The 24,691-nt window shown below is 45.6% G+C and overlaps 1 protein-coding gene across 1 annotated transcript in view; it reads left to right on the top strand.

Moving 5' to 3' along the window:
* The window catches only part of LOC138566787 (cytochrome P450 2F2-like), a 646,300-nt gene extending 622,177 nt beyond the window's left edge, over positions 1 to 24,123 (top strand). Inside the window, exon 9 of the mRNA XM_069644441.1 lies at positions 23,739 to 24,123. Coding sequence (XP_069500542.1) covers positions 23,739 to 23,920 — 182 coding nt within the window. The 3' untranslated portion in view covers positions 23,921 to 24,123. The remainder of the gene's footprint in view (positions 1 to 23,738) is intronic.
* Positions 24,124 to 24,691: the final 568 nt, after the last annotated feature.

Genomic DNA, 24,691 nt, shown 5'->3' with positions numbered 1-24,691 from the left:
TGTACACATTTCACTGCCACACACACCGGTACCTCCATCATTTTCACCACTGCTGCCCCAGTCCTCCTCACACCATCCCTCTGATCGATAGTTGATGACCCATCAATAAATAAGAGCTCACCCCCCTCTAGTGCGTTTTCCTCAACTTTTCTAGTACATGAGTACATTTCAGTTATTTGTGTACAGTCATGGGCATAGTCTCCCTCCTCAATTACTTCTGCTAGGAACCTTGCAGGGTTGACCGTGCTACATCTAACAATTGATAGTTTGGCTCTGGATAGAATGATCTCATAACCTGATGCTCTTTGCGTGGTTAGGGTGGATTTAGGTTTATTTAATATCGCAAAAAGTGCATGTTCCACAAATAGTGTAGTCGGGCACCCCATGGTGATTGCTGATGCTTTTTCCACCGCAAAAGCAGCTGCGGCGAGACCTTGTTCGCAGGGGGAGTGGCCTAACATTACAGGATCTAAGTGGCCACTGTAAAATGCTACGGGTTTGTAGCCCATGCTTGTTTTTTGAGCCAACACTGCTTTCATTACTGCTGAGTCGCTATGTGAAAATATAAAAAATTGCCGCTCATAGTCTGGGGATGCCAGTACCGGAGCAGTTGATATCGCATCTTTTAATTCATCTAAAGCTTCTTTCATTTCCATCGTCCACCCCAGTTTTTTCTCCCCTTTATTAGCTTCCCGTAACGCCTCAAGCAGGGGTCCTATGTATCAACTGTAATCAAATACCCAAGCTCTACAGTAGTTGCAGAGCCCCAGGAACTGCTGCAGTTCCCTTACAGTTTGTGGCATTGGAGTGGTCGAAATAGCTTGTGCTCTTTGTGGTGCGATCTTTCTTCCAAGTTGGGATATAAGCTGACCAATGTAAAGTACCTGTTCTTGACAATACTGTATCTTTTCCATGTCTACCTTGTAACCTTTGTCAGCCAATATTGTCAACATTTTTAAGGAGTCCTCTCTGCATGTTATTTCGTTTTTACTGCAAATTATTATGTCATCCACATACTGCAACACCGTGCTTTCTACTTCAATGTTACCCAAATCCATCTGTATCACTCTGTTGAAAATTGAAGGTGATTCACAATACCCTTGTGGTAATCTGGTGTGCTTCCACTTAGCGTTTCTGTAAGTGAAGCTCGTCAGATCTTGTGAGTCTGGGTGTAATGGTATTGAGAAAAAAGCATTTTTAAGGTCGATCATTGTAAATCGTGATGCTTCTGCTGGAATGCCACACAATATTGTGGCCGGGTTTGCAGCTATGGGATATTCCGCTTCTACTATGTTGTTCAAGGGCCTGAGATCCTGTATAAAGCGCCAAGACCCCCCTTTAGCCTTGCGCACTGGGTACACAGCCGTATTACATGGTGATTCTGAGGGGACCAATATACCATTATTTATAAGGGCCGTAATGGCTTCATATATGCCCTCATCTGCCTCTTTTGATAGTGGGTACTTTTTTACTCTGGGGAGTATTGCACCTTTTTTCAATTTTATTTTTACTCCCCCTATACTTTTTATGCAGCCCACGTCATAGGGGCCAGTAGTCCACAATGATTTGGGTACCTTTGACATATCGTCCTTAAAGAAAGGGACCGGGGTGCATGCGGGTGCCTCAAGTGCCATTGCAATTTTCTGTGCTACTTGTTTGTAGGCCACTCTTAGCCATATTTCCACACTCATCATAAACACCATTTCACCTTCCTCCTTTTCATCTGAAAACAGCTCCTCATCTGACACCTGGGTGAGCCTACATCCTTCTGCTAATGCTATCACTGCCCTCCATGCTCTTCCTTCTCTGTCTTGGGCATGTACAGCAATATAATCAGCTGTTGCAATAATGCTCTCAATATCCATTGAAACCACCTTCCCTTCTGGTTCATTAACAGGTGTTTCTGGTCTGAACAGATAGGCTGCTGGCCTTCTCCATATTTTCCCTTCTATCCCTGGCATCCATGCAATTGCCATGTCCGTTCCATACTGGAAGAGTTCACCATCTACTGGCTCCGCCCTAATCGCTGTCTGTCCACAGTATGCCTGCATAATTTGTCATGCTGTGAGCATGTTAATCCCTGGAGTAGAGCAAATTATGCCGTCCTCAGTAAAGGAGATCGTCATATTCAACCTGTTCATTATATCTCTCCCCAGTATATTTACTGGTGAGGCACTATAATATAAAAGTGGAACTGACAGATCGTAATCTCCAATAGATAAGGGAATGTTATCAGTAAAGGGAACCAACCCTCTAGCCCCAGAGAATCCTTGGGTGTTCATGGTCTCGCCTGACATCTTAAATTTACCTTCCCTTATGCAAGACTGGGTCGCCCCGGTGTCAACAAGGAATGATAATTTTTTGTCACCTATCGTTACCTCTATGCGTGGTTCCTCCGCACTATTAGGTGTTACTGACAGGATGGGACACACCAAGGCCGTCTGTGGGCTGTCCTATTGGGGGTACAACGACTGGTCATTCCCGGTATAAGGGTTGTGTCCCAAAACCGTCACCCTACCCAGTTGTGTTTGAGGTATTTGTGGTTGTTGTGTCATCGCTACCTGTTGTTGTGGCAGTGTTTGGGGCTGTTGTTGTGTTAATTGTTGTTGTTGTTCATTTCCTTGTGGCAACATTTGCTGTTGTGGTATGCCCTGCTGTACCTGTGCGGGCCGTGGTTGTCCCTGATCACTCCATGATGGTGTTCCTGGTCTACACGTGCGTGACATGTGCCCCAATAGTCCACAGCTCCAACACACCGGTGGTTCCCTATTCTGCCATGGAAAGCTCCCTGTGTTGTCCTGGTATACTGGTTGCCCTGTGGGGTAGGAATTTCTAAATCCTCCCACCTGTGGTTGGGTACCATACCGGTACCCTCTCCCTCTCATAATTCCTCCTCTCCCCCTGTTATAATTGTAATATCCAGCACCTTGCATTGGGTATCCTCCTCCCATGTTGGGCGTGTATGGTTGGAGTTGCGGCACCTGTTGTGTTGTAGTCTGTGAAGGTGGTATTTGGGAGGAATCTTGTGCAGCCACTACTTGTGTGGGGCTTTGGGTCATTGTTGTAGGTGTAGTTATTAGTGCCCCTTCCATTGTGTATTTAGTAAGCTTTTTCTGTACTAGTTTAGCCTCTTCCGTTTTCCTGTCCTCTTCCTTTTGTTTCATTTTTCCTTGCCATGTCCTACAATGATGCAATATAGTCAGTTGTATTTCGGGCCATGGTTTTGCTTCCATTCCCACTACTTTCTTTAGTTGTTTCTGAACTCCTTCTGGGAGCCTTTGTACCAGTATATGGTAAAATATTGCTGGTGTTTTATCCCATTGTTCTCTAGTTTCCATGCGCCACTTCTCTTGGATTTCCTGGATATAATCAACAGGATCTTCATTCTCATGCATCTTGCGGGATGTAATTGCTCCTATATCTGTTGTGTCTGGGTACTGTACCCTCAATGCCTGCCATAGTGCATGTCTGCAGTTTGCGAACGGTGCCCCATCGTGCGATGTATTTGTTATTGTTACCCCATGAAATCCCGCTCTTTTCCATATGTCATCCGCTCTATCCCCTAATATTGATATTAAAAGGCCCTTTACATCTCCTACTGCTAGCTTCTTTACTGCGGTGTGTTTTTCCATTTCATATATCCATTTACCCGCACCTCCACTTAATGATGGGAGCCTACATTTTATATTTTCTTTATCGGTATGCTTCCAAGGAACATACTGTGGTCTAACCCCACCTCTCTCCAAAAGTGGCATTAAATTATGTCTTGTTTCACCCTTTGTGTTCCATAATATTGAATCCTCACACCCTTCCTCCTCTTCCCTTTCTTCCACATTTTCACTTTCGTTTGTATTTTCCCTGCTGATACCTCCTTCTTCTCCATCTTTTCCCCTTCTTCCATCTTTCTCTGTATTTAATGTGGGCATGTGTATACCTCTTTCCTGCCTGCGACTAGGGAGGTCTCTAAGCCGCCATGTATAGGGTGTCCGTTCGTCGGTGAAGGGCGCTAGTTTTATTTTGCGTAACGAACGTGAGGTGGTTGAGCATGTAGGGTGTGATAGGGGAGGGCGTGATGGGGATGATGGGGATGGGGATGTTGCGTCCTCATATACCTGTCTTTTCTCTATTCCTTTCTTTCCCTCCTCACTTCTCTCCATCTCATCCTTTCTCCTACTGATCCATGGTGAGTCTATGTTGGTCCGGGTGATGTATAGTTTATCTAAGCTTTCCCTTTCACTGTTTCTCCCTTCACTTTCCACTCTCTCTTCCTCACTACAAAAGCTATTCATAAACGGCACCCCCCACTCGGTCTTTTTCCCCTTGATCGTTACTGTTTGTAAATCTATTAGGTCCAGTTCTCCTCTTTCTCCTTTATCAACCGCTCCCCTTTGTGCTGATGTTGTTGCTACTTCTGTGTCATTATATACATCCCCCCATATTCCACTCTCCCTTCCCCATCCCCTCTTTCTCCTTCATACCTTTCCTCCATCTCCTTACTATTTTCCTCCCTTTTCCTTTTCAATTCCTCCATCACTTCACTTCTCATCTGTTCTAATATTCTTTCATCCTCTTTCTTCCTTTCCCATTTCGCCCTTTCTTTTTCTACTATACTCTCCATCACCCTCCCTTCTTCGTATTTCTTAGTTGATTCTGATAGTAACCTCCTCCTCCATATTGCCATTTCTTTTTCTTTTTCTTCTTCTTCCCTTTTCTTTTCCCGCAGTTTTACACTTGATACCCTTTCTGCTGCTGCTTTTACCCTGTCAGCTTCTCTCCTTTGCTCCTCAGTTCGTTCCCTTATTTTTTCCAATTCGTTCTTACCTTCTTTCCTTTTCCTCGCTCTCTGTCTCTCCTCCCTCTCAAGCTGCTTGATCAATTCATTCTGTTCATCCCTTAATTTTGCTAATCGTTCCTCCAAAATCTCTTCTTTTTGTCTTAACAGCTCTTCCCCCCTCAATTCACTCTCCCTGGCATTATCCTCGTCTGTTTTCTTTACTACCTCCTTCTCTTCTCCTGTTAATGAACCTCGTAATTTTAATAATATCTGTGCAGCTACCCATTCATCATTTCCTATTTCCACAGTCTGGTCTTCTCCAGTCCTCCCCTCCCCTGCTGGCATTTTCCTATGAGCCACATATGGTGGAGGGCTGTATGCCGGGTTCGAGTATCCCTCAGCCGCCCTTAACTGTCCTCTTTCTATTTCTTCCAATTCTCTTAAAGGGTACAACCCCCCTCCCTCTGTTTTTACTCCCGTTACTAGGGGTATATCATTGCTCGGTTCCTTTTTTATTTAATCTGCTTTATTATTCTTTTCTCCTCCCTCACCTCTGTTTCCCGTGGTCTTTGGGTCCTCATACCCCTGTTTCCCATCCTCTCCTTCCTCCTTAATCTCTGTTTCTTCTGGTATTTCCCCCATAGTGAATATTCCATTTGGTCCTGGTCGGGACCCCTGGAACATCCGCCATAAGTTAAACACCTCCACGTGGTTTGCCAACTTCTTCCCTTTATATGTATTGTGCAGATGATTTAATAGTGAATGTTGGGCATATGGATCGAAGCTACCGTTAGGCGGCCACGGTGTTAGCATTTTGTTATCCGTCCCCTGGGTCCATTCTATGCTATACTTAATCAGTTTCTCCCTATGGGGTGGCAGTGTTGTGCATATGTATTGTAGTGGCGTGGTGAGGGTGTTCCCCCACCCTCCCGATCCTGTTCCGTATGACATAGTAGCGCTCCACTCGCTACCCTCCCTTAATCTGGTATCAGTTTATCCCACTAGTAGTTTATAATATACAGCCTTATATCGTTACCTGGCCCCGTAAGTCCCCGATAGTCCGCTTAAGGAAAATTATAAAAATATAGTATGTTACGTTTGTAGATTTTCCTCTGCCTTTCTTCCTTTATACAACACCCTTACGGCCCCCTGCGGCCGAGGCGTACGCAGCCCACTGCGGCTGCGTACCCCTTATTACATTATTACATTCTTATACAGTCGTCCTGTTTTCACGTGCTCCTCCCCCTTCTACACTTGCCGTGGCCGGCGTTCTCCGTGCGCAGCCACGTTCCCCGTTTCGCCTTTCCTCGATCAACTCGTTTACCGTTTATCTCCGTTTCCACTCCGTTACCGCAGTTCTCTTCCTCAACACTCTCAAAACGAGGATGCCTCGTGTTTGCGATATCCTATGAAAACCCTATTGGTGACGTCACCGATCACGTAGAGCTACTGGTAAGTTATTCATATACTCTTTAAATCCAAAATACACCTGCAATCTACCCCCGTTAACCCCACAGCTGTCTTCCTGTCACTCCTGGAACAAGGTAATCAAATCAGCAATATAATCGGACTGCGCACACTGCGTCGCCTCGCGTGTGATATGCCCCTCGACAGGAGGGCTTAACCAGCCAATTATCTTCCGTATTGGGCAACTAACTAGCTACCGCCTACAGGGAAACGTCATCTACCTATCGAGTGTCTTGCTCGAACAATAGGAATCCTCATCTACTCATTGATCAATAAATGCCAAATCGTAGGAAACCACACACACACACACCCTTACACGTAGTCGCGGCCTAGGCCAATCAGTGTCTACGAGCGGCCGCACGTGATGTTTTCGCGCTCCGCCCCCTTCTCTCGCGTTACGTGGCCAACTGCTCTCGCGCTTGTTCAACTATCATTCATTCTATTTCTAACACTAAACTGTCAAACCTTCGCCGTTCACCTGTGCAACACCTCCCGCCTCCCGTATTTAATTCCTCCCCCCTCCCTCACAATTTCACATTGTTTGTTGTGCGTGGCATGCTCACCAAGTTCTCTTGATGCGGGGCCGCTCGACTGCGTGCACCCCTCCAAGCGGCTCGCCACCTCCCCTCGTCTGGACCACGTCTGGACACTCGTCAACCGGCTCCCGAGGGCCAATATCCGGATTGCGCTGTCCGGTCTTCTCGCAGTTCCGCGACAGTCCTGTAGTCCTCAGAAGGGGGCGACGGCAGAGGGGGCCGCGCCGCCGGGCCTCCTCGCAACTGGAGTGCCTGGAAAAAGTAAAAAATAAAAATGCCGATCTTAAACAGATCTCAGCAGTGCCTCCAACTTGTCGGGGGGAAATTCTGCCGGGGTCGGCCGGGCCGTCCGCAGACCTCCGGGCAGGGAGGCCCCAACTCCTCCCGTATATCCCAAAAGAGATAGAGTATGAGACACACACACAAGAAGCAAGGTGACTCTGCTGTTTATTAAACACAAACGGCAGGGATGGGTCAAGGATCATACGCGTCTGACCTGACAAACACACAGTCGTGGGGCTCGCAGGCCCTTTTTACTGTAGTATGACGCGCTACTTGCGTCACTCTAGAAAGTTAACAAAAAACCTATCGCCACTCTTAATTGGTTGCTCGAGTGGTAGGGTTAGTATAGCATACGTATAGAGAATAATATGAGTGGACGAGGGTTAGTCAGGTGATATATCTGGGTTGTCCCTACAATTAGATACATGAGAATTGTTACATGAAGACTCCTAATGATTGGTTAATGTTACTGTCGTCAGTGATAAGAGCCCCATGTTCTGATTGGTGCGCCCGTGATCTTCCCAGCCTGGGACCATCGCTGTTCCCAGCTCTCGGTGTACCTGCAATTTGCAACAATGTTTCACTATGGGTACATGCAGACAATGTGAAGACTTATTCATGAGCTGGATGGCCGAATACTCCCACCGTCGCAGATGTCCATTGATCCTTTCAAGTGTATCTGCCTGTGTCTCGTAACGAGGGATCCAGACGCCTCTTTCCTCCTGGGCTTGGCATCTCGTCAGGTTCGGCTTGGTCACGTGAGGTGGGACCGTGTTTGAGGCAGAATTCTGCACAATTAATATTGTTTTTCCACTGTGTGCCTGATTTAATTGCAGGTGCAACTTTGATGTTGGTGCACGGCGTGCGAGATTGCAACATCGTGCCCTTGATGGTCTGCTTTTGGAATGTGGGTTTGCAACATTACGACCTTGGCTGTCTGCTTTCGCCAGGCTCATTCTGCAAGATCAGCAACCTGACTCTTGTTCTGTTAACGTCCACGGGAGCTCTTGCTTGCGGCCTACTTATGCCTGGTGTATAGGTGGAACCGTTTGGTGCACAGGCGCTTTAGGTTATAGTCTCATACTGTCTTATGACCAGTATCGTGTCTTCGTTATAATTCTCATTATGGCACCTAGGTTTAGAGGAAGCGTAAGCAAGCTCTTTAGATGAGTTCATGATGCGTCTTGCGTTTCTGCATTTTGAGAGCCTATGTGGAAAATAATAAAGATGCACGTCCGTGAGTATGTCTGTCGCCTACGTCATAGCACTGAGTATATTCTTCATGTAGATTGGTGCGGGAGTGTCCAGTGTGTATGTTGGCACATGTGTGCTATCCGTTGGCTAGGTCGTCATGGCATCTCTAACGACGTATAGTTTTAGTCCAGTTGATCCATGCCGCAGGCATCGGCATGGGCAGGGCGGGCTGCTGGGCAGGCAGATGGACACATCCTTATGTTCCTGAACCAGGGTATCTGGTCGTCTGGTAGATGGGCAAACTCTTCTTGTGGCGGGTGCTTGGGCCGTGAACCTTTAGGCCAGGCGCGAGAGGGGGAAGATGGGAGCCTGTTTTTCCATTTTCCCACTTCACCTTCTATTTGTATGTCCTTCTGAGGCACTACTAATGCTGGAATGTTCAGATGTACAAGTGAACATATTCCTCGCCAGTTGGGTGGCAGCTGCAGGTATGCCTTGGGTATGCCTTCGACCCACAGGCCCAATAGTGGTCCATGAGCACTGCTGTTCTGACCTTTCTGCCTGGTATCTTTGAAATCTGCTTATATGCTTATATTTTCTTCAACCTCTCCTTCACCATCATTTTGGAACATAAAGCTGCTCCCTTGAGTGGTATGATGGGCAAGGGTCCTGCTTTGTTTTCTACCCATGTGAGCAGTTTGACACTTGCTTCCCATTCCTAGAGGCACTTGTCATTTTCTTGCTGTACTACTTCCACTGGAACCCAACAACTTCTTCTTTCCATCTGTCTGTTGTGTGTACTTGTCCATACACCAGCACCTGTGGCCTGGCCGAGCACCCTGACATTCCTCTTATTTCTATGGGTCCTTTCTTGGGACACTGTAACTCCTTCTGTGTCACTGTCATCCATTTTAGTGCAGCACGCTTCCATTAAAATCGTCCTCTTGTTGTGCATAGCGATAAATGCATGAGGCATTGTGCTCTTGCTACTGAAATTTAATTTGTCACAAATGTTCTGGTTGCACTCATGGCATAGGGGATGAGCGAGCAAACATAACATCTCTGTTTTGTCATGTGTTTCCCCACTTTGGCCATGTGGCTATACCACATGTTGTTAAATGTACGGGCCAAATGAGTTATGTAGGTTAGAATCTGCTTCAGCACTGTGTCTAACTGTTTTGACTTCTTTAGCAGTGCTTGTTGCCTGCCTAGATATGACTTCCATAACAGCATGGATCAGGGCTATGTTAGTAAGTGTCAAAGCATGTGTTTGGGGAAACACCAACCTTCGTAAAGCAAGGAGTATAGAGAGGTAAAAACAGCAGAAGACACAAAACATTATCACAATATTATGGATTATATTTGCCATGTTGTTATTCTTGAGTGTTTCTGTGCGTTGATCTAAAGGTTTGTGCAACTCACCTGAAAATCCTGAGAAATGCGCTATTGTCTTGTTTGTGTATGTTAGATTAAGCTCAATGCCTATAGAATCGGGTGAATGCTGCCAAGAACAATCGATCCCACACTATACAGATTATTGAATCACCAAGAAGAGTAATTATAGACAGATTTCCACGGGTCAGTTGTGGGTAGATGTGGGCAACATACAACAGAAAGGCAATTGTGGAGGAATCACTCATTCAGGTTCTGTCTGTATCACAAAGCGGATAAAGCATTCTGAAAAGGGTTACATCTACTAAGTACCCTATGGCTTGCACTGTCTGTACTTTCTTGACAATACCTATTGAAAGAAAAAGGTAGTGTGCCTATTCTAGGTGTGCTTATTGTCCTCCCCTAACTCTCCATCTCTGGACAGTGTTATCCACAGTTGTTCTTCTTCTTTGTCTTTGTCTTCTTCTTGCATCAAATCGTCTTCCCTTAGATAGGAATAGGTCATACCTTGGCAAGGTTTAACGTCACCAATGTAGTTCCAAGCTTTCTTTCCATTCAGTTTCACTGCATGCTCTGTGGCTTGCTCTACAATATAGGGGCCCTCAAGTCTGGGTTTAAACCAGAGCCGTACAAAATTCCTGAGCAGGACCGTGTCCCCTGGATAAAGGAGTGAATGCTTGAGTCTTTCACTTGTGGCTGGGATGGTATCTTACCCACTGTTCTGAACTTATGGTTCTTTAGTAACGTGCATGCAATGGATGGGGCAAATACGCAGAATGGTGTGTATGAGCATGAAAATAAGAATAGCCAGTTATAGCAACAATGATGAAGTCCAGGAGAGCCATGCCACGCAGATAGGGCCACTTCAGATGAGGATGCAAGAACAAGTGTCATAGAGGTGTATAACTGGCGCCTTACCAATGGTGAGCAAACATGTGAGTCAGTATAATACAGATGTAGTGTAGGTTGCTGCAACAGGCAAGACTCGAACAGAGCCAAGGCGATGCCTGGTGTTCGTGACAGTAAGAGAGTGGTGGCTACTACAGCCAGGCCCGGACAGGGCCAGACAGGTCGATCTTGCGAGGGCATCAAAAACGGGCCTCTGAAAGGAGCTGGTGTCACCAGCCAGCTCCCATGGAGCATTCTGCTATCAACACCATGCGGCCAAGAAGCTTCCACTAAGGGCAGGCCTTGTGTAAGGTAAGGCTCAGGGAGGCTAGATGGGAACAAAGGGGCAGCCATTTTTTCGAGGCAATTCGTGGACGAAATGTACAGCCCAAAGGCACTTACCTTCAAGGCAGGGTCATCTGCACATGGCTCTCAGGGGAACTCCGGGGCTTCTTGAGAGATGTTGCAGGACCAGACAGGGCGACATTTCAATACTTTTACCAGGCCTTCTTCCACACTACCAGAAGTCACCTGAGAGAGCGCGATCTTACTTATATTTTCTTACTGTACTCCACGACATCCGAAAAAATTATTTCTGCTGAACCCATCATACACTCGGATCACATCTTCTCGGGAAGATAGCTCAGGGGCAACATGCTTGCCTTGGAAGCAAGGCGACATGGAGCAACACAGGTGCGATACCCGGGACCGCACTTAGAAACCTTTGGGTATGAAGCGCGTTATAAATAACCTATCATATCATATCATCCTCTACTTTTTATGTTAAGTAATATGTTCTGCCACTCATTTTGGGTTAGGACTGTTTTTAGTACTGTATGCCTTTTTATCTTTATAACATCTAGTGATGAGGCCCACACATTAATTTGCTCATTATTAAAGCCCATCTCAAATAAAACATCTCAATTCTTATATTTTTCATTATGGCTCTGGTTGAAAGGCGGGAGATATGTTGCTGTTTGAACCACTCATTGCATCACTTCATTATTCTAGTGTCTCCCGAAAGCCGTTTAGCTTAGTTTTCTCTGAAGCCTGTCACGATCTATAGGAGTCCCATCTAATAGAACGTGCTTTATTAAACTGTTGTTTTCATGGTGGTCCACCAAGTGGTTTTCTTGTCCTGCTACTCTACTGTTTAATGTATGGGCTGCCGAATGGGCTGGGGAGGGGATAGCTATCAGATGTATTACCTTTTCATGGACAGCCATTCCATCCTTGGACATCACATTGTCTACAGGTGTGGACACCGTCCAGTGACTCTTTTTAGTACAATATTTTCACTTGGGTGCACACTTCTCATCACATTTCTCTCCAGGATGACACACACAGGGATGTCCTAATAAGCCTTTACCGAGACCCCATAGGATTTATTTTTTGTGCAAATTCGACCAAGGTCAGTCATATACATTCCAGCTTTTCGCTGTACCTCAGAGGGAGATTTTGTCACCAAATACATGAGAATTGAATGTTACCATTGTATTGCATCGGGGTTAGAAATATTCTAGAGAGGGAGAAAGTCAAAAATATCAACATTCTGAATAGAGAAACTAGGAGTCCCCTGCCTAAATCATGAGGGTTGGCATGTATGCACTCAACATGAATTGACCAAATGTACAACAACCTAATCCTGGTAGTTTTTTTTTCTTTTTAAAAAAACTTTATTTATGCATTTTCAGACGTACAGTTACAACCAAAACTTGGACTGCCCAACTGTGGGCCAGTCAACCTATGCCAAAACAAACCCCTGTATCCTCTTGCCGATCCAGCACCCGCACCCCCGGATCGTGAGAAGTCTTTTACTTTATTTTTTTAAATTTTATTTTAAAGTGCCCTTCTCCATTGCCCCTCGCGGGTCACCTGCTCTCAGATTATCTCCAGTTTCATGTTGTTACTCAAACGTCTGGTTGCCTTGGAGACAAGGAGGTTGACGATTCATCTTTGCCGTTGAACAAATATGCTACATAGGGGCCCCAGATGTCTGGTGGGTGTGCGTGTAATGGCAGTGTTTTGATGAATTCTGAGTCTGCGTCTTGACAGTAAAGCATGTCTTTCTGCCATTTTGCCATTGTTGGGACTGGACCCTGACCACATGACATGGCAATTCTCCTGCGCGCTAACACAAGCAGCACATTTGCTAGTTTCCTTAACGTAGGTTTTAGCAGTTTTGTCATTCCGAGTAGCGCTATTGTGGGGATGGGTCTTAGTTCCTCTCCTAATATTGCTTCTGACTCTTGAAGGACCTGCAACCAGAACTGAGTTATTGCTGGGCAGTGCCATGCGAGATGGATAAAGTCAGCTGCTGGTGTTCCGCATCTCTCGCACATTGCATCTGTTTCTGGTCGGTGTTTGCTCCTTTTGGCCAGGGTTTAGTATGATTGGTATAGATAGTTGAAATTGATGAGCTTGAAATGTGAATTCAGTGCGACTTTCTGCATCTGATGCAGTATATACTCCCTCTCGTCATCTGGAATGGGGGCCTTTAGCGCCTTTTCCCATCTCTCTCTAGTACACATATTTTCTGGGGCTGTGTTAGTTATGAGAGATCTGTATATTGATGAGACTAGCCTTCCCTCCCCCTGTGCCTGTATCGCGCCATGCAGTAGTTGCCACGTTGGTGGTGGTTGTGGGAATGAAGGGAAGAAAGCCTGGAGTGTAGCGCAGCCTAAAGTACATGAATACGTCGAGTGAGGTGGAGCCGCCTCGTTCTTTGGCTTGTTGTGGTGTCATGAAAGCTCCACCAACAAAAAGGTCACCCAGTGAGTGCACTTGAACTTTCTCGGCCCATTGATAAAAGACCTTCTCAGCTGTGAGGGGTATCCCCAGAATACATTTAACGTGCCGGTGGAGAGAGTTTCTTGTCTGCACCCTGTTAATTTATGGGCGATTTGTTTCCAGATTGTGTAAGTGGATAGTACCACGTTCAGGGTGGTATGGGGCACTGGTTGTTGGCTGCTGATGACCGCTCTTAGTAGGTTAGGTGTGGCAAGGGCACACTCTATCTGGACGTGTGGCCTGATGAAATGGGTGGAGTACCAGTGGCTCAACAATTGTGCCTGGGCGGCCCAGTAATATCATTCTATGTCAGGGAGCGCAAGACCGCACCTGGCCACAGGTAATATCAGTGTTGAGTAAGCTACCATCGCTGGTTTACCTGCCCAGATTAGTTCCAGTATGATGCTCTTTATTTTCCCCAAGTAACACTGTGGTATTAGGATTGGTATATTGGCAAACAGATAGAGAAGTTTGGGGAGAATTACCATATTGACCAATGACGCTCTCCCCCAGAGCATCAGTGGTAGTGATTTCCATCTGCCCACCTTCTCTTGAAGGGATTTCAGTGTTGTCTCATAGTTGTCTCAGAAAATATTGTGATAGCTTTGGGATAAAAGAATCCTTAGGTACCGCTCTTGTGAGCTTTCCCACCTGAAATTGTAGTCATCTGCACATTTGTGGCTACTGGGTGTTAGGGGGAAGAAGATTGATTTGGCGTGATTTATTTTCAGACCTGAGACTGTGCTAAATGTAACTATTTCATGCATCGTGGGGTTAAAATTTTCGTGGAGATTTTGAATGAATAGTACTATGCCATCGGCGTAAAGGGAGACAATAAGCTTATGGGGCCCTATGGAAAGACCTCTATGGATTTGCCGTGTGCGTAGGCCCAATGCCAGAGGCTCCATCACCAGTACAAATATTAGGGCTGAAAGTGGCATCCCTGCCTGGTTCCGCATTGGATTTTGACTGCTGCAGATTTTGTTGCACCTAGGATAATGGCTGATTGGGGTTCGTTATATAGGAGCGACACTAGTTTAACAAAATGGTTCCCAAGCCCGAGTTGCTTGAGTACCGCGAACATGAAAGGCCATACGACGGAGTCGAATGCCTTCTCCGCATCCAGAAGGACTGCAATTGCTTGGTGAGAGGGGTCAAGGGCTTCCATGGCCGCGAACATTCTTCTTATGCCGAATGTCGTATTGCGGCCGGGTACAAAGCCTGCCTTGTCAGCGAGTACCAGCGCCGGCATCAGGGGGAGAAGCCTGTTGGCTAGAATTTTGGCCAGGATCTTGTGGTTTAGATTTATTAAGGAAATCGGTCTATATGACCCGCATACCTCTGACGGTTTGTCTTTTTTGTGTAGAAGTATTACGTTGGCTTCTCTTAGGTTCTGAGGGAGAATTCCTGTTTCTGATGCTTCCTCATAAACTTTCAACAGGAGAGGGGCCAGAATGGGGGCGAATGTTTTGTAAAATTCCCCTGTCAGGCCATCTGGCCCGGGGGCTTTAGCATTGGGATGACTTTTTATCGTTTCTAGGATCTCTTCCAGTGATATGGAATCGTTTAGGGGTAAGTCCTATCTCTACCCAGTATAGTTCTGTGTCAGCGAGGTAGTTCTGAAGGATCTCGGTGTCTAGTGGGTGCCCTGCAATGTAAAGGTTCTGATAGAAGGTACGGAACACGTCACCTATTTCTGCTTCAGTATGTACCATTGTACCTTGTGTAGAGCGCACTCTTTCCACCAGGGTAGGTTTCCTGTCAGCGGCAATCAAGCAGGCCAGGAGGGCTCCAAGTCTTTGCCCCTCTACGTATTGGCGTATCTGGTGGCCACGATTTAATAATTTTAGCTCGCCTTTTGCTGTGGACCTGAACTTCAGTAGTTCTTATTTGAGTTCCGCTTGGATGTGCGCCTGATTTGTAGATGTGATCTGAAGCTCTAGGGATTTCAAGCGTTCTTCGCTGGTGGCCAGTTCGAGTTGTATTAATTTTAATATCCCATTTTTTTGCCAATGCAAACCCCCTTTATGTAACATTTTAATGCTTCCCAAAGCGTTCCTACCGACGAGACTGTGTCCTGATTGAGATCCAGAAAGGTAGTGATTTCCTCTCATAGTTCGGAAGCTAATATTTGGTCAGTTAGTGTTCCGGGTTTAAAACGCCAGTGAGGTGTTCTTGGTTTGCTGTTAGGGACAATGCATTCAAGTGTCACTGTGGTGTGGTCTGAGAAGGTACTCGGGAGGATTTTGCATTTTCCCCATTTGAGCGTGCTTCGTGCTTACACGAGGAGGTAGTCTATGCGGGAGCTTGTGTGGTGTACTTCCGAGTGAAAGTGTATTCGCGGTTCTCCCAATTCTCATGTCTCCAGATGTCGATCAGATTATATGCTCTGCATATCTCTTGCACTTGGAGGCTGGGTTTGGCCGGTTGGGCTGTTGGGGTCTGCGATTTGTCTTTCTGTATGTCTAGATGTGTTTTTAGGTTTCCGCCCCATATTATGGTTGCTGGGTTGGATTGTGTAAGGTGGTTGAGCACCCAATCAAAGTTGTTTGCCCCATCTACATTAGGGCCATGGGAGTTCACAAATATAACTTCTCTCCCAGCTATGACTCCCTGTACAAGGAGGGCTCTACCTTCTTTGTCTTTTTCCACTTTTATCACGCAAAAACTGGCTTTGGGATTTATGAGGGTGGCCACTCCTCTGGCATACGATGAGTAGGAGGAAAAATAATGATGACGAGCCCAAAGCTGTTCTTTATGTGGCAACAGGTGGGTCTCCTGGATCATAGCGACGTCCACATTGTGTTGCTGGAGGTATTGCAGAATCTTTCTTGTTTTGGATGGTATGTTACCTCCTTTGATATTCCACGTTGCTACCTTGAATAGGCCAGGTGGGTTAGTTGTTCGTGGCCGCAAGTTTGTGAGTCGATTCTCAGTGACCAGCAGCGACTCTGCAATTCTGCAGGGGGCTTGTTAGCGCTTGTTTGATTTGCTCTCTGGGGACGTAGGGACATGGCGGCTTGGGAGCGGCAATCTGGAATCTGCCCATAACAATTCCAATAAACAGTACCTTTCACGGACAACCCCCAACACGTCCGTTTGGTAACCCCCCAAAATGAAGTTAACATTGCTGCATGTGGGGCGCTAGTGTCCTCCCAAGGGTGGAGGCTCCCTTCTCAGACTGAGTGTGTTGACATGAAGTTGAACATCATTAGGTTATAGCACTGTTGTGCTGCATATTTGGGGTTCATGGTGGGTTTCTTTCTGCGCGCTCTCTCCGGGGTGCCGCAGGAACATTATTAGTGACCTTGCAACTGTGTCTGTCGAGAAATAGGCTGGCGTCTTCCAGTGAATTAAAGAAGTGGACTTTCTCTTTGTATTGAATACAAAGTTTTGCGGGGAAAAGCATTGAGTATACTATTTGATTTCCACGTAGCCGGCATTTGACTGCCAAAAAGGACCTCCTTTGGGCCTGGACATTTGGGGAGAAATCTGGATATATTTGTATGGCGTCTCTGTCGTAGTGCAGGTTACCTTTCTCCCTGGCCAGCCTTAGAATTCTGTCACAATCCTTGCAGTTGATCAGCTTGGCTATGATTGGGCGGGGAGGTGCTCCCGGGGAGGGTTTAGTTGACGGGATCCTGTGAGCCCTCTCTACGACAAATAGTTGCATAAGAGCTGAGCTTCTGAAGAGGTATTGTTTCTATGAGGTCCTCCATCTTGATGTGCGTCTGCTGTTCTCTGACTCCGACCACCCTTATATTGTTTCGATGGGAGCACCCCTCTAAGTCCTTGTTCTTGGTCATGACTGTTTTCATTTGGCCTTCCAATGTTGACACTCTCAATGTTAGTGACGCTGCGCCATCATCTAGATCTGAGACCCTCTGCTCGACATTGTCCAGTCTGTCTCTGTGTTTATTAAGGCGATGCTGGAGCAAGTCTACCTTGGACGACAGAGAGTCGATTTTACTATCTAAGTTGCCAATCCCTGTTTTTAAATCCATTAGGATCTCACGGATATCGAGCTGATGTGGTTGGTCTCCATCTGGGCTTGTGTGGTTTTGCGGGAAATCTGGGTGATTATCTGGCCTTGAGTCTTTGGGTACAGGCCCAGCGTCGAAGTTGAATTTCCTCTGAGATTTGTCTGATTTCCCCATTTTATTGTTGTGAAGTGCCGTTTCTAGTTTTGGTAGGTCTCGGAGGGCGCGGTGCACCAGGACCAGTGAATATGCACAAGTTCAGGAGGGGACTCCGGACGGGGGTTCCCAGGTTTTCCTTATATGGCTCTGTAGCACCGCTGGTAGTGCGGCCCCTTCTGCCAGCCCCTTTGTCTGTTTGCTTGGGGGTTGTTTGGTAGGTAACTGTGCTTATATTGCGAGGTTGCCCAGTAGTGTTGTCTGAGGTCGGGGTGTTACCTAGTGCTCCCCTTGAGGTTGGAAACTGTGGGCTGTGGGAGCCCTATTTATGTCTTGCGGAGCCTGGACCAGGTTGATGTTGCCCAAAATTGATGCTGCAGTGGTGCCGCCGCTTTTTACCACTACTGTGGCCCTGCTTCCTCTATGCAGAGCTTGCAGTTGCCTTAGGATGTCGTGGCGTGTGCCTTCTGTATTCCTCTCGGGTGGGGGGCGCCGACTCCGCCTGGTATCCAGTAGTTGGGGTGATCTACTGCTGGGGCAGTGCAGACCCGGAATTTGTCTATGGGGGTTGTCCCCTTCCAGGCCTCAGAGGTTGTTGGTGAGCTCCTGTGCAGTGCTCAGTGCCAGGCTGTTGTCTCCCTCCCCTCCTTACTGGCTGTGGGGCAGGCCGCTCGGCACTGAGGTCTCCTTCTCCCTCCTGGTGTGAGCTGTTTGCCCGCTGGGTACGGCAGATGGGGGGAGTGGGACGTCACAAGGTGGCTGCCGGGACCCACTCAGTTCACATGGGAATGCTCCGGTCTGACGGGCACTCCCGCCCTGGCACCCGGCACTTACTTGCTTCTCTCCTCGCTGTGCGGTCCTGTCTCTCTCCCTCTCGGAGCGGGTCCTGATGGGGCCTTCAATCTGGGGCCAGATCAGGGCACCACCGGCTATAGCCTCGTTGGCGTCTTGACCCGGACCCCTCAGCCCACTCCTCGGGCAGCCGGCATGTGTTGCAGTCCTTGTTTCAGACTGGCTGTCACAGGCGTGGTGTCACGTCGCCACAGGCCTCCCAGGGTCGATTTTTCTCTGGATTTCGGGCTCTGCTGGGGCTCATATAATTATTTTCATCCCGCATGCACACCTCGGACGGATCAGCTTCAGTATGTTGCTATTTGCCAGGATTCATAAGGGAGACTCCTGGGAGCTCACAGGGGAGCCGCCATCTTGGTCGGCCCTCTAGCGCCCTCCATTCCTGGTAGTTTTAATCACTTAGATACATTGGCTTATTGTAATATTTGTAGAGGAAAGTGTCAGAGCATTCATTTTTATGTAGTGTACTTTGCGTCAGTTGTAGAGGTTTATCTTGTGCCACCTCTCTGTGTCTATTGCTACATTAACAAGTGACCCACCAAAATGTCGTCTGAATATTTTGGAAGGTTTTCTTGGGAAGACTTCTCCTAGATATTTGAGGTCATCCTCTGACCATTTCATTGTCAAAATGCATGAGGACTTGCAATCAGACAAGGGTAGTGCTTCTGATTTCTTTTGTCAGATGTGCCCATATTTCTTCACATCCTCATAAGGGCTGGTATAAGACTTGGGTTGGGATGAAGTTGTATATGTATTATCTGAATTTAAAAAGATTTTGAATCCCTGTCCATACACAATCATAAATGTTATTGATTCATTCATTGAAATCATTGCTGCCAATGATACTAATAGTAAGGTGTAGAACAAGAGTGACGTGGAGCACCGCTACCCAGAACCAAAGCATGATACTAAGTGGTGTACAACAAGAGTGACATGGGACACCTCTACCCTGTACCAAAGTATGATACTTAATGGTGTACAACAAGAGTGATATGGGGCACCTCTACCCTGTACCAAAGTACAATACTAAATGGTGTAGAAAAAGAGTGACATGGGGCACTCCTACCCAATATGGGACTCATGTTCTACACCCAACAATTAGCATCACTGGCAGCAATAATTTGGATGAATGAAACAATAAAAATGTAATTTGCCCAATTGACTGTCAAACAGGGCTCAATTAATTTGAATAGAGGCCAAGTTCAAATAATTCCTGGGCTTTGTATATGAATTTCAATTGCACACCATGAGTTTCAATTGCACACGATTGAATGCTTTCTCTGCATCTATTTGTATTGCTGCCAAGAGGCCTTGTTGATTTTTGAATGGCCTTTGTATGTTCAACTGGAGGTGGGTGTCATGAACATCTTCTCTGCCATTATTAAAAGCTGCTGGATTCATATTAAAAATCTTTGTCCTTACTCTGTTTGCAATGTTCTGGGAATGTACTTTTGTATCTGTGTTGATTAACAATGTCGGTGTGCGGCAAGTACATTGCTCTTGGGTTTTTCCTATGTTCATGCCAGGCTAGTTTTCTCACCAACCACATTGATACCAAAGGTCTTGTGTTTCCTTTGCTCTCCTTTTAAATCCTCAATAGTAACTCCCCCTTTTACTTTGAAATCACTTTGAAAATCAGTTGCAAAGCCACCCAACCATGAAGACATTCCGAAATACATTGTAGAAATAGCATTCTTAACTTCCTATAATTCATTTGGGAGATCCTTGTAACTTCCTCTGCTGACATATTACTGAGATTTGTTTTTTCCACAAATGAGTCTTCAAAGTCCTCTTCTGTTACCACATTTGCATCAGTTTAGGGTCACTTCTACAAGGTGAAAACGGATAATGACCTTAGTAAAGGAAACCATTCTGCCTGATGCAAGCTGCAAAGATGCCATCGGGCTCTTCGTTCTGTGCATCCGGATTCCAGAGGCATGAAGTGGGCATACTCAGCGCTTCTTGTGTTTTTGTTCATTGCATAATTTTGTGCCAGTAACTCTCACACAATAGTGTCTAATAGATCATGTGAATATTGACCTAACACATTATTTAGCTCCTTTTAGAGTCTGTGAGTAAAGCATTTGTGTCCCTTGTCTTTCCTGCTGGCTATGATGATCTGTCCCACAGGCCAGCTCTCAGTGATCGCACAATGCACCACCCGATGGCACACTCAGTTTACTGATTTAGATCTTTTATCTTCTTTCCATCGTTTATACAATGGTTAAGTAACACAGCATTGTATGTTAAACTGCAAATATTGGATTGGGTTTCAGGACACCAGAAGAGCGAGATAGTGAAACAACCCTGTGGTCTGTTAAAATGATGTTCCTTATGGAGTACCTGTTGGCCAATTGGTTCCACAACACGATAAAGTATATCATCCTTGAGAATCATTTGTGTTCATTGGATACGAAGGTATACTCCATGTATTCTTACTACAGGGCATCTTTGTTATTGCTTTGCTGGAAGGCGAGTTGCAGCATCTCTCTGTTTCAGACCTCTCTATTACTATATTGACGCTGACATTGAAGTCCCCATAGACAATTATATATCTGGAGATATGCTATATCGTCTTTGGTGGAGTCATACCGGCTGACAAGGTCATAGTGTGTTTCTTCCAGCCCCTATTCCACAATGTGCAGTCTGTTCTCCTTATTGAAGTATTTCTAGAGAATCTTGACTCTTTCGTTGTAGGATATTATATTGCATGCATCCCTTGAGATATTTGTGAACAAACTGTGCACAGCTATAGACTAAGAAAAGGGTTACTTTTTAGGAGTAGACCAGTGCTTAAATTGTGAGAAAAATAAATATGTGCCAGGGCCCAAATATGTTCTAGCACACCTGGGAAGCATTGCAGTGTGAGACTCTTGGCCCGATTTTGCCACCACCCCTGCTGCTCCCCACAGTGCCAGCATATGTAGGATTAAAGCTGCAAATTCCATGGCTATTGTGGCTGATGGCTGCACTACACTACCCATGGGAGATGTGCAATTTACAAATGCCACTCAACATAAAATAGCATAACATGCTGGTTTAAGACACATGTTTGAGTGCTTCTTTAAGCACATCATCATTGTTAACATTTTGTTCGGATTCTATAGCCAGCAAGTGGAATATGTTGGCCATCTACCCACACAAAAAGAGTAAGCATGCTTTCCTCTAATGTTAAATTGAGTGACAAGTGCAGGAACAATAATTCCTGTACTGATGAACTTGCTTGTCAAACACTGCAGCAAAATGTTTGTGTTTAGGTTGGCAATCGTGACAGACACTTCTCTTAGGTAGTGGCCTTTTCCCTGGCTTCCCCTGTGTTTATTCTGGTGTCTGGTGACTATCCTCTTGCTGTCAACCCACAGTGTTCTGTTAGTGTTGCTGTTTACTACAGTAGTGGGGCTGCATCAAAATTATGTGGGATGACTGGAGCATAGTGTGAGCACCACAAGCACACTGCATTGTAACTTTCCAACTCATTGTTCTCCATGAAAACTGATAACTAGCCCTGCACTGCCCATTGGGTCACCTGGTGCATGAATATGATGAGCCGGCTCAGGGCAACAAGACTGTGCCCAGTGCAGAGGATTGTTGCTTGTTGTGGGACAGCTACTGAATAAGAGATAAAATAATAAAGATGTCAAAACAACACATCATAATCAGACTGCATTTGAGAATATAAGTGCCCGGGCTCAGAAATAAGTGCCGGGGCTGAGCCCTGGCAAACACCCCCATAAATTAAACATTGTAGTAGTCACTGTACCACTCATAATGGCACTCTAAACGAGTGCATTTTTACTCCAGTAAGAAAACCTTAGCTTCCTAAAGGATACCCTTTTATCAGAGGTTCCTTGGATGTTTTCCTATTTGATTGCTCGAGAAGAATTATATTATATTATATTATATTATATTATATTATATTATATTATATTATATTATACTATTGTGATCATCAATCAATGATAAAATAGACGCAAGGGAAATATGGCATTTATTGGACATGGACTCTAGCCAACACATGTTTCACGCCCATGTTGCTTTTACAAGGCCTAATTGAAGTGAGCAGAGTAATTGCTCGACCCGGCACCCAGAGAGACCCCTACTCTCCTGATGCGTACACTGTGCTGCAGGCTCTTTGGTATACAATTGGCCTCATTACAACCCAGGCGTTAAGGGGTTAACGGCTCCGTAAAAGGTGTCAGTGCCGTTAAACCCTTAACGCCTGATTACGAGGTCCCTTTGCGGGTTGCACTTTAACGCCTGCTTTTAGCAGGCGTTGAAAAACCAACCCGCAAAGGGACCTAGGAGCTAATTACGGCACCATAATTTACGGTGCCGTAATTAGCGCCTTCTCCATTCCCATTGAGCCCCATGGGCCAAAAATGGGAATGGGGAAGGAGCCATGGTGAATGGGGAATTACCGCCCGCCAACCTTGGAATGGGGCGGTAATTCCGCCATTCACCATGGCGGACCCCGGCATGGACCATGGTGCTAATAGCACCATGGTTTAGCGCCGGGGTCGTAATGAGGCACAATGTATATAATGGTTAGCTCTTCCTATATTTCACGAGAGTTTAAAATCTCTTCAGGGCAGCAGTCTCCTGCATAATTTGTGAAGAATTGTGAGGCTTGAAAAGGCACTGTTGTCGCGAAACACATGCTGGCTACAATCCATCTCCCATAAATGCCGTATTTTAAACCCTTGAGTGTATTTTGCAATTGATAATCGGAATTCTCAGACTTCATATTGAAAAATTCCATTGAAACACTACAAAGAAGCCTCCGCTGCAACAGTGTCTAAAACCTAGCTAGACTTGTATTGCTTGCCATGAGGATACACTCATAAACATTGGCATTATAAGTGAGGCAGTGGTGATCCATTAATAAAAACAAAACCAAAAAACACGTCAGTTTTGAAATCCAAATTGAGGGCAACATGCAGCCTCAAATAACACAACAATGACATCACTCAAAAGGCTTTTCCTTCAAGCCTTTAGTCCAGCCAAGGAGTGGTTCAGGGGACACGGTTATTGCTCACATCTAGTGTACACAAAAGTTGTGCAAATGTTAATGTGTTGTATTCAACAAGGCACTCTTGCTGGAAGTGTCAAACAATTGAAAAGCTGAGTGAACATAGTGTTTAGAATCCTCTCCCCTTGGTCAGCAGTTGGTTGATGAACACAGGTCATACGTTTAAAGAAAACCCCCCTCCTGGCGTCCACAACTGACACCCTTTAAATAATTTCCAAACATTACATTTTGGCATTTGATTTCGTAGTATGTGCACTGAAATACACTTAACAAACTCCCTTTTAAGTAAGTTTAGGTTTCTACATGAATGAGGAATTTACAAGATGAATGTGTGGTGTGAATATTTGCATTGTTGACTGTGTTAAAAATGTAATTGTGTCTCTCTTCTTTTCTCATAGGCAAACGAGTTTGCATCGGATCAAACCTTGCCATGATGGAACTGTTCATCTATTTCGCCACCATGCTTCAGAACTTCAAGTTGAAGCCTCTTGCCAGCACTGAAGACATTGATGATCGTCCAATAGGCGCCTTTCTGTCAAATGTTCCCCGCCCTTTCCAGTTCATCTTGGAACCACGCTAAGGCAGCAATCGCCAAGACCATAAACCTCCCCATTGTTAATCATTCATGTACATGAACATCATTTAAAGTGCTTAAGACAAGGCATCATTTGATTGCAATGATCAAATGATTGCTTAAGACAAGGCATCATTTGATTGCAAATATAATTTACTACTAAGTTTCAAATAAAAAATCTGATATATTTTGTTAATTTCTGAATTGCTTATGCCATAAATATTTGGAAGAAGACCTTTTCATCACTTGGTACTATAGCATTGAGGTTTTCATAACTTTTTCAGAGTGCTGGATTAGGTGGACACATATAAATGGATATATTTTTCATGAGGGGAATAGTCAGATTCTAGTATTAATAATATACAATATTGTGCCTCATTAGGAGCTTTCCAGTGCTGTCAAAATGCGATGCAGATTTCATTTACTGGCATGTTAACGCACTGGCAAATCCAAGTTTGCTGATGGGGTGGCAGGTATTAAATCGAGATGAGAGCTGGAGGCAATTCTGCTACCCCACTGGCAAAAATAGCTGGTATTACCGGCACCGGTTTTAATTGTGCCACTAAAACCAGCACATTCTTCCATCAAGTCCTTTGGGACTCCATGGAATGGGGATTTACCACCATTACTTGGACTCATAATCTGGCAGTAATTCCACTGTAAAAAGTGCCAGTAATGGGTTACCAGTTGCTGATATCCTGGCAGCAATACTGCCAGGATACCGGCAACCTCATAATGATGTCCATTGTAATTATTTAGTTGCTAAGAGGTGCACAT

This window comes from Ambystoma mexicanum, chromosome 2p, assembly GCF_040938575.1.
Source record: "Ambystoma mexicanum isolate Mex_15411 chromosome 2p, UKY_AmexF1_1, whole genome shotgun sequence".
Lineage (NCBI taxonomy): Eukaryota > Metazoa > Chordata > Amphibia > Caudata > Ambystomatidae > Ambystoma > Ambystoma mexicanum.
Note: the sequence above shows the minus strand (reverse complement) of the source record. Positions and strands in the feature narration are given on the sequence as shown.